The sequence below is a fragment of the Dinoponera quadriceps genome, unplaced genomic scaffold (genome assembly GCF_001313825.1).
Source record: "Dinoponera quadriceps isolate SergipeBrazil2010 unplaced genomic scaffold, ASM131382v1 scaffold37, whole genome shotgun sequence".
Taxonomy (NCBI): domain Eukaryota; kingdom Metazoa; phylum Arthropoda; class Insecta; order Hymenoptera; family Formicidae; genus Dinoponera; species Dinoponera quadriceps.
Genome location: NW_014554446.1, coordinates 133,669 through 152,348, shown reverse-complemented (window position 1 = coordinate 152,348; position 18,680 = coordinate 133,669). Strand labels below are relative to the sequence as shown.

The following is an 18,680-nucleotide window of genomic DNA, read 5'->3' as shown; positions in this document are numbered from 1 at the left end:
TCGCGCGAGTGTATGTTACTATTGAAGACAATTTAAACGCTTCTTTTTCGATACAGTTTGGAACGCAGCCAATGAGAGAACATTCTTTGACTGATTCTCAACAACTCTATCATCCAATGAGAGAACTTATCGATCAATATCCAGAAATTGAATCTGTCATCGAACGAGAGAACTTGATTTCGGTTATTCCCGGAAATTAAGTCTGCCATCCAACGAGAGAACTTGTATTTTTTTTTTCCATTGACTCTCAGAAGTTGTCGTCATCCAATGAGAGAACTCGAGTTGTTGATTAACCCCTAAATGCCTGAGCCTGTTATCGTATGAGAAAACTTGTTTCTGATTGACTCCCAGAAGTTAAGCCTATCATCCAATGAGAGAACTCGCAGTTGATTGATTCCCAGAAGTTAAACCTGTCGTCGAATGGGAAAACTTGTTTTTAATTAACTCCCAGAAATCAAGTTGTCTCATTGGATCATCGGGGCTGCGCTCCGCGAACTGTATCGAGAAAAAGTGTTCGGAAGCCGTTTCGAAAGCCGGTGTGCGTTTCTCGAAGCGAGGCGCGCTGCGCCACAGCGAAAGGGTTAAACGACAGGGTCGGCTTAGCGGATCTACAGTAACCTAGCTGCCATGATCTCCCCCGACACACACACGCACAGAGGTGTTACAGCCGTTCGTTCGATATTGACTTCATTTTTCGTCGTTTCGCCGCCACTTCGAAGGCTGCCCGGCTCGTTCGATCTCGCGCGCGACACGCGCGGATATGGCGACGCGCTGCTCCTACAACGAAGAACGACCAGTTCTCTCCCCCCTCTCCCTTCCTTTCTCTCTCTCTTTCTCTCTCCCTTTTTCTCTCTCGGCCAGACGATGACTACGGTGCTCGCGCGAGCTTCTTCGTGGGCCGGAGCGAACGATTTTTGCAGGATGACCGGACTCAGCTCAACTCGCGTGGCGTCACGGTGTGCCGCGACGCCGGATGATGGTTGTTGCGGTGATGACGCCTCGCGCGGCGACACTGCGTCGTGCAACAGTCATCGACGTCCGCCACGTACTCGCCACGCTTCATCTGATGCGCGATCGAGTTACAGAGCGACCGTGGACAACGTTTCCTGTCGCACCTGACCTCGCCGTTCTGAAACACACAGAAAGCAGGGACCCCATTACGATTGCTGGTACGTTCACCGTGTGCGGCGAACAATTCCAACGTGACTCGCTCGGCTCGAGGTATCCGAGACCTTTCCTCGCGAGAAGACGGTAAAACCGAGGCGTCAAGTACGAAGTGCTGTGGCGCACGGTATTTCGCTTTTTCGGTCTTTCCGTCTCGCTGATCGCGCGACTGCTGACTGATATCGCCTTTCGTCCGTGAGAGAATGCGATACTCTTAATTTGCGGAAAAAAGCTGCAGATACGATAATAAATGCGGCCTCGGAGAGAAATCCTTCACCTCATATTCGAAGTGTAGTCGTATTTAAAAAAAATTGGTCAATTTTTCGGTGGACTTCCCCTTGAGTCCGGACAATTGAAATCGTATCTACTTAAAGCGTGAAACACGAAAGAAACCCAGATAGACAGAAATGCTGAATGTAGTATGCAAACACTTAAGGTATGCGCGTTCTTGATATCGAACATAATTGTTTGCTTCATAAACGAAAAGAGGAGAAATTTTGTGGCAAAAAATCGCACTTTCGATTTCGAATGTTATAATAACTTTATCAAAGATTAACATTTAAAAAATCGACTACGATAAAGACTAGATAATCTTACTAAGAATATACATCCATGCAAAATCGGTCCAGCAGTTCCCGAAATATTTTAGGTTCCGGTTAACAATCGACGAGTTTCACGGAAGTAGTAATAATAGCGTTACATATCAACTTTTTGTAATGGACTTCACGTGACGTATAAATAAATATATAAAGAAAAAGTTCCTTAAAAAGACATTTTCACAAAGTTGATAATATAGTCAGCAGAAAGATTCAAATATCGGGCCGTTTTCCGAGCCATTCAAGTGCGCAAGTAGCCCTTTAATTACTGTCATCGACGATTCTTTTCAACTGCATCATCTCCGATCGTTTTCTCTTCTCATTGTCCTCATGTCCCTCTCTCTCTCTCTCTCTCTCTCTCTCAATCAGAAGAACCATAAATATAACGCAGCTAAAAAGAACTAGAGGTACTCGATATATTTAGCGAGACGATACTTATCTATAGGCAAACAATAGCCAGAGAGCGCGAGAATGGCGCGTCGGATGATGCAACGAGGAGAGAGAGGTTCATCGGAATACAAAATCCGCATCTCGCCATTGAGACGATTATTTTTTGCGCCGTCTCGTGACGTCGCGACGCGACGCGACGCGACGCAAGCCGGCTCGAGGCCGCGGCGTTCCATTTTCATCGTAATGGATGGATCCTATAATGGTCGGGCCAGGCCGACGAGTCCGATTAAAGGTTTTCTCCTTAAAGGTTTCTTGACGTGCCCGTGACTGGATATCGCGAGACAAGGCAAGGCTGCGCGCGATCATCGTCTCTTAACGAATGAATGAACAATGAAAAAGAAAAAAGGAAAAATAATAACGAAGTCCTAGGACTTCTGCCTGGCAACAAGACACACCGCTATGTTTACGACGCATCGCGTAGACAGACTTCGATCGGCAATGCCTGGAGTAATAAAGAAGCCGCGGAATAACGTTTTCTTATAAGTAGCCTTTTTCTGGACGACTTCTCGCGTGACTTTCTCTCTCTCTCTCTCTCTCTCTCTCTCTCTCTCTCTCTCTCTCTCTCTCTCTGTGTCTCTATTTCTCTCATACATCGGCTCTTCGAATGCTCCGGTTACCGATGTGAAAAATATATCAACAAAGCGGAGAATGATATACGCGAAGGATACCAAGAATCGCGATGTGGATCAAGTCGCATGTACGATGTTTCGAAATCGCTCGTCATGCCTTTTCGAAAAGCAGGAATAGAGGACACCGGTGTAACTCTGATGAGTCTGATTGCCGACACTCTCTCAGAGAATTACACTGAGTCGTTTACAGACAATTCATTAATAACAAATTATTAACAATATGTATTGACAATATATATTATATTGCTAATAAAAATTGACCTTCGTTGTTCCATTATTTAAATATTGACTTGTAAATAAATAGTGAGCACTAACAACGTTGTTTGGCCCTTATTTGTCCAGCTTTTTTTGTTGTTTACAAATTATTGATGTATAACATATTTACTAGATGTTCTAACAAAAATAGTTTGTAAATTTTCGTGAACTATGAAAAAAATAAATAAATCTGAGAGAACTTCGTGTCAAACTTCCTTGTTTTGTCACGGATAAGCGCATAGGGAAGAAAGGCTGAATTTACCCGAATTGTCACAACGTTTACAACGAATTGATTGGAGGAAGTAAAAATTCTGGTTATAAGGATCGAAATTCTTGGTTCGTAAGAACCAGAAATTCCGTATCCTTCAATCAAAACGCGTTTGGTTTGTTTATTGTTGGGTAAATTTAGCCAAACTTTCGTTTCCGCGTGTCCAAAGATCACTCGGCGTCATGTATGCTGCTGTATCATTCCCCGAATGAAAAATCACGCAATTTTCGGCCTTACACATAACCCGACGCAATATTTTTTTTGAATGATTGTGCAGTGTAGAAATTTTGGTATTTTTGGGCGAAGAACCGATAAAAAAAATGGAACAAATTTTTGCATTACACACAATATAATACAATTAACGGAGATACTAACTTAGTTAATAGCTCTAATTATAACGATTTTTACCTCATGTGCAATACATATAAAGCACCGAAAATCGTGCAATTTACGATCTATCAGAGAACAATGCGGCATACATGACGGCGACTGAATACCCACTGAGAACACTTGACGAAATCGGTTCGGTGCCGCGCCGATCGCCGTTCGGAAACGCCGAATTCTTACCTTGCAACGGCACTTGACGCACTTCATCTCCCCGTGCGAGTGCACTCGAGGATGCCATTCCATGCCGTTCTCGTAGGGCCCGCCAACGGGGTACTTGCAGCCTCCGGAAGCGAGGATCTCTTCCGCGGTGCGCCGTATGGACGGTAAGGCCTCATCCCGCGCCATGTGTGCAGTGTCGTTTATAACGGCGGCGGTGGCGGCTACGTTGTGAGGTGTTACCGCCGGGCACTGCTTGCAACAGGCTTTCTTGTCCGGCCTGAAGGCGATCTTCTCGTTGCACTGGAGCGGCGGGCACTGCACCCGCGGGCATTTTACTTCCAACGTGACAGCCTGCGAGACAAATGGATTTCCGATGTAAATTCCGCGACGCGAGAGGTGGTGACTCCGACCTCCTGTGTGCCTCGCGTGCGGCGACGCGCGCACCAACACACCATATTGTCGCTCTTATTTATCTCACACCATCAGAGCGTGTCTATGCCTCGCGCGAATGCTCGCGAGAGAGAGAGAGAGAGAGAGAGGGAGAGAGAGATAGAGAGAACCAACGTCTACTCTTCTAGTTCTTTCGACTCCCGTTACGCTCCCCGGAGCCTTGGAATTCGTAAACGTACAAAACGACATGCGCGCTCTGTGTCTGCTGATGTACGTTGATTGAATTACGCGCGTGGAAAAATATATATATACATATATATATATATACATATCATTTGCACGGAGAAAAATATCATTGACGCGGTATCAAATAACGCGCACTCCCGGAACAGTTCAGGCGATCTTGCGAGATAATTTGAGCGATTTGCTGAACGTTAGAATACTTCTATTATTGGAAATCTGAAGATGCGGACGTTGGATAGCTTCCTTCTCCAAGGCAAACGTGTATTTCGTTCATTAGCGATCCGCGAGATAAAAGAGGCGAGGCAAATACTTACGTCGCACGTGCAGACCGCGCAGGTGTCGAATCCTGACGGCGGTAAATACGGATGCCAGGACGATCCTGCCAGGTGATGCTGCCCAGCCAACGTGCAACCTTTTATGGCGTTGCTCTTCGTGTTATTCGCCACAGCTAGGTGTTATTAAAAAGGAAAAAAACATTAAACACCGGGACAAGATGGCGCGTTTACGCGCGATCCATCGAAGGTCTTCAAAAGGATTTGAAGCCGTCAAAGGACCTTCATGGTCGTCAGAATTTCCAAATTTAGCTTTATTAAATTTTTACATTAAATTTCCATTAAGTTATTAAATTTTTACTTAATTCTTCTTAAATTATTAAAAAAGAATCTTATTTAACTTTCCTCTTAAATTATTAAATTCTTATTTAATGTTTACTAAATTCTATCCAAATAGACACGTTTCGATATATCGTTTGCATTGTGACTAACACAAGTAGATTAAGATGCGTCTTCATACAATAAGTATTTTGCACATAAAAAATCATCTGATGCCGTATATATACCGATACTATAAATACAGCTGCTTTCGCCCGAAAGAAAATGCAATTACTCTGGGATTATTATAATAATAAGAAATCGATACTTTGAATAAAATTATGACGTAATAAATAAGTATTTCTTGAAACACGCGTATTTTAAACATGTTGCACTGTTGCAATGGCATCACAAAGTAAATATTAAATGTTTGCATATTATGTTCGACACTTTCCTGTCTGTCTGGACAATTAAATATCCTTAATTCGTCTAATAAAACACACAAAATAATTCTAGTAAAAATGACGGAGAGAGAGAGAGAGAGAGAGGGAGGGAGGAGAAAAATGAGATCGTTTCCTCACCCGCACATATCGGGCAACAATGGCCGGCTACCGACTGTTTCGCCTGCTTCCCCGGCGTGCAGGAGAGCGCCGGGCACGGCACCGTGTCGCATTGCGCCAAGCCGCGGAAGCAGTGGCACATAGAGCAAGGGTCCGTGTTCGACGTCCACTGCTGGCCCTCCTCGTAGAACCTGGTCTCGTGGAAGCACGCGCCGGTCTCGAAATCCGACTTGGACGGCTGCAGATTGTACGCTACCACGGAGGCGACATCGTTATCGGCGTAGTGGGGCAGGCAGCTGAACGGCACCCTGGCCTTGAAGGGAGCCTTGAGTACGTGACCGGTCTGCTTCTCGGTCACCTCGAGGAAGCCGATGCCGGAGTCGATTCTGTAGAGCTCCATTGGCGAGAGCCCGGTGACTGAGCCCTCCAATGAGTAGCCGCCGAATTCCTCGAGGAGCCTCCTGGCGACCGGAGCGCCCTGGGCCAACCGTGGCATCGTCTCCAAGTACAGCCGGAAAGTCCGTGGCTCCTGGGAGTTGGAGGAAAAACCGGCAAGCTCGAGCTCATAGTGCAGGGAACAGTCCAAGTCCACCGCGGTCCAGATCAGACCGGCCGGTCCGGGATGCGTCGGCTCTCGGTTTGGTCTTCGCAACAACACCGGCGCGGCGGTGTCCCTGGCGTCGGCCACGGGTCTCTCCAAGAGTCTACCGCGCAACAAGGAGCCAGCCTGGCTGGCGGCCACGACGGAGAGCTCTCCCTTGAAGAGCGGCTCCAGGAGCCTCGGGCCGGGCCGGTCTAAGGAGCCGTTCGCGAAACCGCCGACCAACGACGGCGTCAGGTCGTCGAGTTCCGTCTTCCGTTTACCCCCTTCGTCGACCAAGGTCACCAGGGGACTCTCCTCTTCGAGACCGATCAACTGGACGCCGTAGCGCAGTGCTCCGATGCGGTCCAAGTAGACCCAAGCAAGTCCGGAGGCCACGGACGGCGTCTCCGACAACAGCAGGGTCTGGTACATGTCGCAGGTGGCGCGTGGCCCGACCGCACCGGCCAGATGAAGAGCCTGCGGGTCTTTCCGGGACATGATGCTGATCGACAGCTTGCCCCTGGTGAGAAGCCGGAGATCGGCGCCGGAGAGCGCGCTGCGCACCTCGCCGAAGTTCAGCTCGTTCGACGGCTTCTTCACGATCATTTCCTCGCGCAGCACCACGTAGTCCTTCTCCTGGTGTTCCAGTTGGACGACCAACGGCACCTCCGCCACGTCGTTCGGCAGGAAGAGGCCGTTGAACACGAGGGACACGTGGATCGACGGCGCTGAGACCGACGATGCGGACACGATCGCGGTCGCGCCGGCGCCGGACATCAGGGACCGGTCGACGCCCATCGTCGGCTCCAGCAGAGAGGAGTACTGCTCAGTGGACAGGGCGCGGTACCGTGACAGCTGACCGGTCAAGATCGCTGAAGGCTCCCACAGGAAGGACACGTGGAGCCGCTCTTCGCGCAGCAATTTGCGATAATCGCGCGGCACGCGCCTCCACACGCCGCAGAGCTTGCCGGTGACGTTCTGGTAAGCACCGCCGACCGGGTCGATGGCCTGCTCCTCGAGGATGCTGCCGGACCCATCGACGAACTGTATGCTGCGTGGCCGGGGCGTTGACGCGGACAAGTAGAACGAGTAATAGAGGTTCTTGCGGTGGAAGGTGAAGCGACCGGTCGCCAAGTAGTTGTAGGCGCTGTTGTACACCGACGTCGGGTTCGGGTCGTCGGAACGCACGGACTGCGACGTCCTGCCCGTCAGGAGGGTGCCGAAATCTGCAACGCGCGAGAGGACAATCACAAAGAAACAAAATAACGCAGCCAGTGCTGCATCGTGAAAATCTTCAAAATCGTCGTTTCACGCCTCATTCAGGTGATTTTTCTCAAAATTGTAACGCGATGTTCAAACTTGAACAACGGATTCTTATTCGGGAATGAATGGTTTACACTCGTAGTGCAAAAATTAACCAATTTTCTCGGACGGTTCTATCGAGAGTTTCTCAAAGTCGCGCGTCGATTTCTCAAGGATGTGCCAAGGACGTTCCCTTACGTTTCAGGTTGCGCTCCTCTTCCTCCGACGTCAGCTGCACCGGCAGATCCTGCACGACGTCCGTGCCTGAAACAGAATGTCGGTGAATCTCGTCGTGAATCCGTCGAAATCATTCGATCGAGGTGCGATCCATCCTTCCATTTGTCATCTGACGTTTGCGATAAGATCAACTGTAAAACATCGATCGGTGTTGTGACGATCGTCCAGGTGGAGGTTAGAATCGCTTTTAAGACTTAAATGCGCTTAAAGGAACGACCTACCCCNCCCCCCCCCCCCGCGTCTTCCAGCCGTCTATCAGTCTGTGAGAAATCTTTATAGAAATTCCTGTTACCTGGGACTGGGAGGTTACTCGGCACAAAAGCACTCCGACGGAGTTTACTCCGCGCGACACGACTCTCGCGTCACCTCCGTACGTGTACGAGACTCCTCGCGGAAGAAAGAAGCCGTAAAGGGCGGGAAGAGGGGGGGGGGCGAAAGAGGGCTTTAAAAATCATAATTCAGGATAAGCCAGCGAAGGCACGACTACTGCGCGTACGAGCGAGAAGGAGGCTCCTCAACCTTCGCCTAACTCACCGTCGCGGTCGGTTGTATTCGGGACAGACACCGCGGCGCGCGCGTCTCTTTCCTTCGGGACGGCCGTTGTAATAAAAAGAAGCAGTCAATCGCCAATCGTCGATCCCCATTGAGCCTCTCGCGGCTCTCGGCTATCTACGGCATGTGGCCACGGCACAGACCATAAAGAATGTCCGCGCGCGGTAGGAAAAGAGTCGGCTGGCGCCAACCACCGCTACTTTGAATGCCACTTTCATGGCGCATGCCGCGCCGGTTCAGCGCCTTGGAGACGTTAATTGCCACATACGCGAAACGTACATACAAGCACGCCTCTCGTGCGACGGCTCTCTCGACCGGTCGCACCAGCCAAACCATTTCCGCCTGACCGTAACGAATCTTCCCCCCCCCCTCCCCCTAGCGGCGAAGCGCCGGCCTGACGGAACCGTTAATTAAGCATTAGACACATATCGGGGAACACCGGCCGGCCAGTAATACGGTCAATCAGGGGAAACAATCGCTCGCACGTGAGCCTTGACCTCCCGCCCTAACGAATCTCCCCCGATGCGACCCTCCTCCGATCTCGGCGAGACGCAAAAGTTCCTCTCAAGTTTTTCTTCCCTCTCGGTTCGGTTCTTCGCTTAGAAATCCCGGAATTTCCACGACCGCGGGTCATCGAATGAAGTAGTTTCAAAGTTTCGGAAAAACCTCGCCCTTTTCTCCACTTTTTCCGCGCATTCCTTCGGTTTCTGTCTCAAGAGCACAAAAATTCACGCGTATTCGATTCAAGACCTGTTTACTTGTTTAGATTCAAGACACTGTTTACTTGTTCTTCCGTAAAGAAGATGGGAGACCGGAGAAAATGTCCGCGGGAAAATGGGGAAAGAAACGGTTTTCTTGAACCCATCGTCGGGCACAACAGCTGTCGTATACTTGCAGATTGAGTCACTCGAGACAAAAAAGTACTTTACCATTTTACGAATAACACGCAAGTTTCGAGTTATTGATTAATGAAGTTTCTATACATGGCCATTTTCAATTATCAATAAACCTGAAGTTTTCCATGCTGTTTGCAAATACTTTTCTGTTCATATTAATTTAAACTACAAGCATGTGACGGATGGTCCTGCGTCGGACACTCTGTATGTATTTATATGCATTTTGATCGGAAAACAGGAGGAACTCTCAACAACGCAATGATATATCCTCGACGAGTTCGGTAACGGAATTCGAGAGCGCCGCTCGAATTGTTCGAAATTCGCGCGTTGCAAAAATGGCGCGCAACACGCCACCGCCAGCGGTCTTTCGTCGAGCGTGTGGTTGGTATTACTTATGTTTTTACAACAGTTGGCGTTGTGTTACCGAAAGTCGTTACCTCGGCTGGCGTCGTTTCAACGAAGGACGATCGTTACTCAGGATTAAGGATTTACCGAGAAGGGGAAAAGAGATCTAAATGCCAGCTAACCCCGCTAGCTATTGAGAGCGAGCGACACGGCGAGCGAGTGATTCGTATAAAGGTAAATCGAGGAGCCGTTCTTCCGATCGATCGAAATCCTTCTGTGGTAAACCTATTGAATGTACCCGACGCTCCGATTCGTCTCTTCTTTCTCCTTCCCCCCTACCCCTCATTCTTCGGATTATATGTCGTATATAATATCTAATTTCGTCGTGTCTATATACCAGTCCGGAGAGCTGTGCTCGTTTTCGTGGTCCCGCGGCCGCCGGCGGGAATCGGACGAGGGAACCAATGAAAATCGATGCGACGGTCCAATCGAGGAGCTCAGGGGTCGCAATATGTTTCCCCGCGGGACGTGAAAGGAGGCGCTACTAATTGCGCTCGGTTTCACCTTTCATCAGCAGGGGGCAACGAGCCCTATCAGACGGCAGCGACAACTACTACTGCAACGACGACGACGGCGATGATTATTATGGCGACGTAAGCGAAATGCTCGTAAGGAGGAGAGGAATTCGACGTTGCAGAAAAAGACGTCAAGTAGACGCGAACGTTTTATCCGGACGAACGACGCGCCGGGCGATGGTCGAAAATTGCTTTCGCTCCTTTACGTCTTCCTCGACGTTAGGTGCGTCCAGGTCTACGATAGGTGGCACGGAGAAAAAAAAAGAAAGGATCGGCCGAATGAACGAACCCGAACGCGCGATCTCCTCGACGGAAGGAAAATTCCTCGTTCCTACGAGCTAAATTTTTTTTCCTGAAAATCACAACTCAATTTCCAGAACGAATCGGAACGCGTTCGTTCGTTATCACGCTAATTCGACCGATTCTTTTTTCTCCGTGTGTAATAAGCTTTTGGCTCTGAACGGTAAAAATTGTAACGTAATTTCCGACAAAAAGCGTCCCCTGCGCTGCCGATAGTCGTGATAACGTTCGAAACTTAGGAATTGCTTAGGAATTTGGTAGACTCGGAAACCCAGCTTTTTGCTGGGAATTACTACATTAGAGCGAAAGGCTTGCTGCACCTATCGCAGATCCAGCTTTACCACTACATCGGCCCGTCGTTCAGACGGCGAATCGCGACGGAATCTTGAGCCGCCTTCGCCGACCGGCGATGCGCGCGCGCTTTATCAAAAGTGTCATATTAACCTAATTGATAATACGTGCGCGTTTCGCCTCGCCATAGCCAATTGCGGCGAGATATGAATGCGGTCGTAAAAAGCGGTAACGAAGCGCGACTCCGACTCTCTCGATTTATTCGGACGCTTCGGGCCTCGTCGACGAGCGAGAAAGAGGGAGGACGCGATTACAAACGATTTATAAACGATTTCTACGAGATCGCTCGCTGCTCCTCGTATTCTCTCTCTCTCGCTCCGTTTGATCTCGTTCCTCCGCCATTTACCTTCTCCCTCATCCACATCTCTCGTCTATTCTTATTACCGCGCGCGCGCGTGTTATGCCCGATCATTACGTATGCTAATATTTACATTTAGATTGCACGACTTAATCGAAGTGACGCCATGCGGTAATATAACCGGCGCCATGGCGTTAAACCGTGGCGTCCGTCCTCACCGTCTCTCGCTCCGCTTTCCTCTCGCCCGCGAATACTACTTCTCGAGTTCCTTCTCGAGAGAGCGTGATCGGACAACCTTCTGACCGCGCGTGCTATCCCCCTTTTTTTTCTATATCCGTCGGCCTCCCTTTTCCCTCCCGCTGTTTATACGCCCGTTTTTAGTGTTGAGTGAATTGTTTCATCCACTGGCAATCTTTCCCCTTGACCCCCTCCCTCACGAGTTTCTCTTTCGTAACCCTTTCTTATTCTTCAGTTATCCTTATCGAAAATACGCGATCGAGTGCAGTGACCGAGCGAGCGACGACAAAAGGTCGTGGGCGGGGAAAAGAGACAAGTGAGAGCGATCGATTGAGCAGAAATCTTCGGCAGAATCTCCGCAACGAAGTTTTCGTCCTGTCCTCGGCCGACGGAAAATTCATTCGCGCTAACGAAAGTTTCTTTCCTCGTGCGTGAAAATATTCAGCTGCGTTAAAGCTCGATTGTGAGACAACCGAGAGCGACCGACCGAGCGAGGAATGTTTCTGCAGGAATTTTTCCGCTTCAGCAATCGAGTTTTCGTTTCCCGGCATCCGAAAAATTCCGTCACACCAACGGAATTGCTCCGTCCCTGTGGTGGTGGGGGTTTCACACGTAGGAAACCGGGAACGTTGGCTCGGACATTCGCAATTGCCAATTTTTCTCTCCGTCGTTCAGAGACAATTTACGCGCAATAAATACGAAGCGTTCGGCGATACTATCGCCGTACCTCCCCCCTCCTCCCCCCGAAGCGGAGCGTTTCCGTGCCAATTCGCGCTCATTACCGCCGCGCGCTGACCGACGCACGCAAACCTTATCTGGCGGCCTTATCAGTGCGAGATATACTACTTTCACTGCATCTTACGGCGGCGGCGGCCAAATTCTTGGGGCCTCCGCGAGCGCGCGCTGCAGAAACGCGCGTTCTATTTCTCCTCGCGGATCTGTTCGTGTATCGGCGGCTGGCAGGGAGAATGCGGATGGAGTAAATCGCATAGTCGAGATACCCGAACCCGTTCCTTTCACGATGATATTCGAGCGAAAACGAACGCGCACGCTCGAAAATCGCGCGCGTGCGACTTTTCGATCGGACGTCTTCGCCACTTTTTTCCTCTCCTCGGTCGGGAAGGGAAAGATTCGCCGTAACGGGCCGGATGAATATAATCAGCTATGTGTCGCGTAACTTACTGAAGTCACCGGGGCACGATTTGCAGCATCGGCCTGGTAGCAGAACTGGTTCGTCGCACGTGAGCTGGGGACATTCGTTCTTGATGTTGCGACATTGAACTTTCGCGATGATTCGCTTCTTCTTCTGTACCTGGAAGCAGAAACGATGGTCCGAACGGTCATTGTCTGAGTGGAGAAGACGAGCACGCTGGACTTTACTCGATTACGCAGATTTCACGGAGAGATTGTTCATGGTTCATCTCGCACGTAAGATCGTCTTAAGTTCGCCCTGACACGATTGGCGAAACGGTAAACGAGAAATCTTGTTTTCATAGAAATACGCGCGTTGGCGACGAGAAACGAGATATCTCGTTTTCCAAACAGGTGTGAAACACTTTAGCGACATCACCCGCGAAATTTTACCCGCCGCCAATGTGTTAAGATTCTGCACGGGCCATTTCACTGGCTACGCGGTGTGTATCTAAAGATGAAAACTTAAGATAATTTTAAGTGTAAGATCGGACTATGAATACTGGCCTCAATCCCGAGTTGAAACTTTGATCTCGTGTTAAACCTTTAATTCTGCAACACAGCAGCAGCTGAGATAGCGAAATATACAGGTGTAATTTTCATAATATAATTTATTTCTACTTTGACCATGATGATGTCTTAAATTTCCGTTTTCGCCATTTTCGGCGTCTAAATAGATTGTATCAAACGCCCATATATGAATTTAATAATATTTACTCGAATGCAGTACTTTTCTCTTAGTGCAGCTTCAACGAAGCGTTAAAATCAGATCGGTAGAATCAAAGGTTTGAAAGAGCACTTAACAAGTAGGTCTTTACTAATCCACACACATACAGGCCACTTAAGTAGGCGCGGACTATTCTTAAGAGCGTCAAAATAGTAGTAACCAAATTTCGACTCGGGATCTCACACGAGCTGATAAACGACCAATTGAGAGCGCCGAGGGAGACAAAAGGAGCTTGCGACGAGCGGCGATGTTTGTTGTGCTTTCGCGAATTTCATCCAGCGATTCTCCCTTTCGGACCGGTCTCGTAGTTTCGCGCGCAACTTTATCTTCAGCTTTACTTCGCCCGCGTCTCTCTCTCTCTCTTGACGCGACGACGAAACGGGGAGGAAGAAGATGGGAGAGCAAATCAACGGGCAACGCGGAATACAGTGCGCGCTAAATCTGCAGCGCGCGCGCGCGCGAATCGTGCGGCGGTTGCAGAGAGGAATTCTCAGCGGCAGTGCTCGAGAGTGTGCGCGCGCGCGAGAGAGAGAGAGAGAGAGTCCCACTGAGAGACCGCGGCGACGGCGACGGCATTCCCGAGGCGCGAAACGCCGCGCGCTCGACGGTTGACCCCCGACGAAAGGAAAGGACCCCGATATTAATCGCTCGGGTCGCCGTAAAGCGTATCGCGATATCGGCGGAGGAGACGTGTACGGAGACGTGGCATCCGTTAACTCTCGCTCCGGGGTTAATCGACATCCTCCTCATAAATCCGCATCATTAAGGACTTCTTATGGCCGTGTTGACTCCCGGCCGACAGACGAGGGGTCGAGACATCACTCCCGGCGAAGACTTTAGGCGAAGAGACATGGCGTTTTCTCTCTCCCACAGAGACGTGTGATTCACGCGACGCGTCTGCTTCTTCCACAACGAAGACCGCGACCTATCAATAGCTCCTCGTGTACACTGAAGAGGGACTGTCATTCCTCCGAAGTCTAAAAATAGAGGTCGCGTTCGCGTCCACGAGCCGAACGTAACAGCGTGCCGCCGCCGCAACGTTCTCTCTCTTTCTCGCGTTCCTGTTCCATCCCTCTTTCTTCGGTCGGATCGAATGTAATATATCTTTTTGAGGGAAGGACTCTTCGTGATCCCGTCGGAGGCAAGGTAACACGACGAGTGTCGCGATTGCGGATCACGCGAAAAAAAGGCGTGTTTTCAAGGCTCCAGATCGGCGATCGGCCTGATGCCGTTTCTTATCAGGATGATAATAAAGCTCACCGTTGGAGCGAGCAGACGCGTCCGATCGTCACGAGGTTACCGATTCAAACCGAAAATTCGTCCGATTATTTTGCGGTCAGTCAATCGGAGGAAAGTCGGTGGCCGACCGGTACGAAACGTAGATACTAATAATAATAATAATCGTCGTAGCGTTTGTTTATAGCAAATCGAGGAAAAGATCTGAGTTCTCCCGCAAGTGAACGGGAACCGGATGAAAACTCGGCGACGAGAAATGCTGCCTCGGACTCGCCGCGACTGAGAACATTCGTGTGAACATTCGGCCGCATTAAAACTCGATTGAAGACAACTGGGAGCAATTGACCGAGGGCGGAAACCTCCTGCGGGAATCTTTCTGTGTCTACGACTGAGTTTTTCCTCCCGTCGACGGAAAATTCTCCCCGGGCGACGGAAAATTCACTAACACCGGACGGAGTTGTTTATTTGCGCGCAAGGTCGAGCGTTGCCCTATCGATAGTAAATACCGGGTCGATCCGCCTTGAAAACACGTTTTCTCGGCGTGAAACGCCGATGTTTCGCGGTCCACTCTCGGATAAATCTGACTTGAATTCTCGCTTGAATTCTCGCTGGAATCGACTTTATGATTCGCGCGAAAAAAACCGAGTTGCTTCAATCGAAATCGCGCCTTCTCTTTCCTCGCAGTCGCCGCTATTATTAGCTCGTTAGGAGATGAAAAAACAAACTGAACCGCATGGACTCTGTGAACTTTAACGATCTATGAGGAATTTAATGACATCGTGTGTACGTAATGATCGTGCATCTCTTCTTGCGACTGTACGATTAATTTTCTCTTCTCGGCAGGCTCGTCGAGTATCGTGTTTCATTAGCATTTACCGGCTACTTATCGTGCGCGCGCGCGATTGCGATTGCGACGTTTGGCGCAATAAATTCCTCGATATTTTCATAAAATATTTTTTACACGCCGCTCGATATTCTCATTGTAATTACCGTATAATGTGACGGCACTCGATTTGACGCTTGAAATATTTATCTTTATCAAACGAAGAATTATTTATGAACGTAATTTAGGGACGAAGTGTGAATCTCTTTTATATAGTGCCAGTAGATATATTAATATTTATTGTGGGAGGATATTATTCTTGAAAATATGCGAGTATATGGCACTCCAAAAGATCCATGCTTTACCCCTAAAGACACATAAATAATTCTTCGTTTGATTAGACCAAGTAAGGAGCAATCTCTCTCTTAATTTATTTTGATATTGTCGATTGGCCATCTCGAGCTCGATGCGAGTCGTTGGTTACCCGGGCGGTTACAGCGAATAGTTGTCATCGCGAGGGTTACGTATTTTGACAGCTCGAACGTCAAGGGGGGATTAAGTGTTATAAAATATTGTGCAGTGTCAATATTACGATGTGGAAAATGTGGAATTAACGAGTAAAGTAAGGCAACGATATTCTAAATGGCCGTCCACAGTAGTCATAAAGTATGCATTAAGACGTGAGCAGTAAGCTAATTGACCAATTGGATTCTTACAGTCCAACAATAATCGGCTGTGGTTGGCCAGTTAGCTTACTGCTTACGTCTTCTTACTGCATTACTTTACGGCTATTGTAGACGAACCTTAAGGCTTCCCGGTTGACGATCACGTGGCTTCGGGACCGCACGGAGAAAACAAATTTCGCTAGCAAATATTTGTCAATATGGTGAGAGCAAAAAAAATTTGTTTAGACCGCAACAAATCTGTTTTGACAGCAGAGAGACTTGTTAAGAGTATTAATTGCCCATGTATCCAGCAAATAGCAATTAATACTCTTAACAAGTCTCTCTGCTGTCCATACCAATTTTTTGCTGTCTAAACAAATTTTTTTCTTGCCGTCACTATATTGACAAACATTTGCTGTTCTAGCGAAATTTGTTTTCTCCGTGGCGTTGACATGTAACGTATGTATGAAACTGCTGAGAGATTGTAGCAGTTTTTGACGCGGAGGTAACACGTCCGAAGACGTGATTCCCGAGCTTTTCGAGTCGGTCGAAGCGTGCGTGAGACGCGTCACTTTGGACGCGCAATTGTTGTGCTAAAGTCGTCTTGAACAATGACAGCACGCGAGGGTATTAAGAATCAACCTACCGCTCTTTATTTCGATTAGTTCACGACAGAAATAGTTTCGAGGCCCCCCCCCCCCCATATTCCTGATACATTGATACGTCTACCGAAATAACTAATCAGAAAATTGGCTTTTTTCAGGTTTTTTTTGTTTCCGGCTGAACTTATCCGCGAAACGGAACGTCAACTTTTTTTGTCGAAGACGCGACGCGAACTTCGGCACGCGATTTGTTTATACGCGATTTACGAGTGTGCTCTCGAAGTGTCGAAGTTTATCGTACTCCTCGTTAAAACGTCAAATGTTAAAACGGTCGCGAATGCAGTGTCGTGAAGTGAAGTAAATGAAGAGCTGTCGACATGGGACGATTGGGAGAACCGTTGGACGCTACGAGGAAACTGGATGTTGAAGACGTCGCAGGACATCAACGCGAAATGGTGAGTGAACAATTGCAAACGCGAAGCGCCGTACCACGTAGTGCGTGAAACGTTCGGATGAATCGCATCGAACGTTGATGAGAGAAATCATCGTGCGAACCTTATATTTCATAACACAGTGCGAGATTGTTTAAAAATTATTTCGGCAGGGCAGGGCTTAAGTTGCTATTTTCTTTTAAATAATCCGGAGATTTTCTACCTTATCAGAGTTATTAACAGTTAGCTCGATCAATAGCCGATGTGACGTGTTTCGCGACGCGAATATTCGCGAATTAATTTTTTCCGCCCAGTTTGTCGCGAGCAACTTCGAGCGGTCTCCGAATCGTGGCCCCCGGTATCTCAACATTTGATACGTTAGCTTTACGCCAATATCGTAGTATTTATCTAACCCAGACGCTAAATTATATACCAAGGGAGACGCAAACAAGGTGCCGTAATTATAAGAGAGCACGTACGCGACGCAACGTGCTCCGATTTCTGTTATATATCGGCGCATTGATAGAAACTTACTTTATTCCCTCTTATCTTTTTTTTCCATATGAATAACATTTTACTGGGCTTGTATCAAATACGAGCCGGATTATAGAGAAAAAAAAAAGAGAGAGGGAGAAAAACATAATCGGGAACGAAAAATCGTAATAAGCACCCAGGCGTGATTATAGACGCGTATCTCGACAATGAGCTCTCGAAGGCGAAGGAGATAGAGAGAAAGAAAGAGAGAGAAAGAGAGAGAGAGAGAGAGAGAGANGGGGGGGGGGTTCGGTCGCGCGTACGAATCATATATTATTCTTTATTCATGTATGTTAATAAATTCTGGTGACACTGATTGTTTACTAGAAACATTATGGGCGCGTGAAGCGGCGCGTATGCGAAGTGTCACATGTGGGCACCATTTCGACGCGAGTGCAATTGACGGTGTAATTTTAAGCTTCAACAGCGTGACAATCTTCCCGCGCCCATCTTCCTTGCTCCCTTTGTGCTTGGGATTTCGCGCGATGTTTGTGACAATTGTCACGTCCTCCTCTCGCACGGATACGTGTACCACTGTGATACGTACCGGCATGCACTCGCATTTGATGCAATACATGACTCCGAAGGGCGGGCCCAAGTCCGCGAACCACGTGGTGCCCAATTCGCGGATCTGTCGGCCGAAGTTGCATTCTGAAAGCAAAACGAACGATCAATTCTTGACGCAAATGTCGTCGCCTTTTTACTTGTCACTTGCATAAAACGTGCAAATTTAAAAAAAACGTCGTCTCGCTTCACCTCGCGATTTGCGGGCTCACGCTTCGCGTTTCCCTTTCTTCTTGAGAATACGCCGCTGTTTATTTCGGCTTATTGCGGTTTCACCGTTAAAAAGTTGCAATAGTTGAGCAATAATTGAGCCAATTCCCCGCGAAGTACAGTTTCGATGATGAAATGGAAAGCATTGCAAATCTCCGCTAACGATCCTACAGCAACTTGCCGCAAGCGAATTTGAGGTTTCTCCGAGATCGACGAAACTACACGGAGAGAATAAGATTGCTTGAATTAATGTGACAGCGAATAAATCAGACACGGTCTTTTGGTCGGAGGAAACAGAATTTCTGGTCCCAGAAATCAAATTTATTTCGC

The 18,680-nt window shown here is 48.4% G+C and overlaps 1 protein-coding gene across 3 annotated transcripts in view; it reads right to left on the bottom strand.

Annotated features, from left to right (window-relative positions):
- Positions 1-690: 690 nt before the first annotated feature.
- LOC106749680 (dorsal-ventral patterning protein Sog) overlaps positions 691-18,680 on the bottom strand; it is a 34,212-nt gene continuing 16,222 nt past the window's right edge. For 2 of the 3 annotated variants that reach the window (XM_014629375.1, XM_014629368.1), the window contains 7 exons: positions 18,124-18,227; positions 12,550-12,679; positions 7,775-7,840; positions 5,713-7,500; positions 4,856-4,989; positions 3,930-4,259; positions 691-1,129 (listed from right to left, as the gene is read on the bottom strand). In XM_014629375.1, coding sequence (XP_014484861.1) covers positions 932-1,129; positions 3,930-4,259; positions 4,856-4,989; positions 5,713-7,500; positions 7,775-7,840; positions 12,550-12,679; positions 18,124-18,227 — 2,750 coding nt within the window. In that variant the 3' untranslated portion in view covers positions 691-931. The remainder of the gene's footprint in view (positions 1,130-3,929; positions 4,260-4,855; positions 4,990-5,712; positions 7,501-7,774; positions 7,841-12,549; positions 12,680-18,123; positions 18,228-18,680) is intronic. The other variant, XM_014629384.1, reaches the window with a different exon arrangement.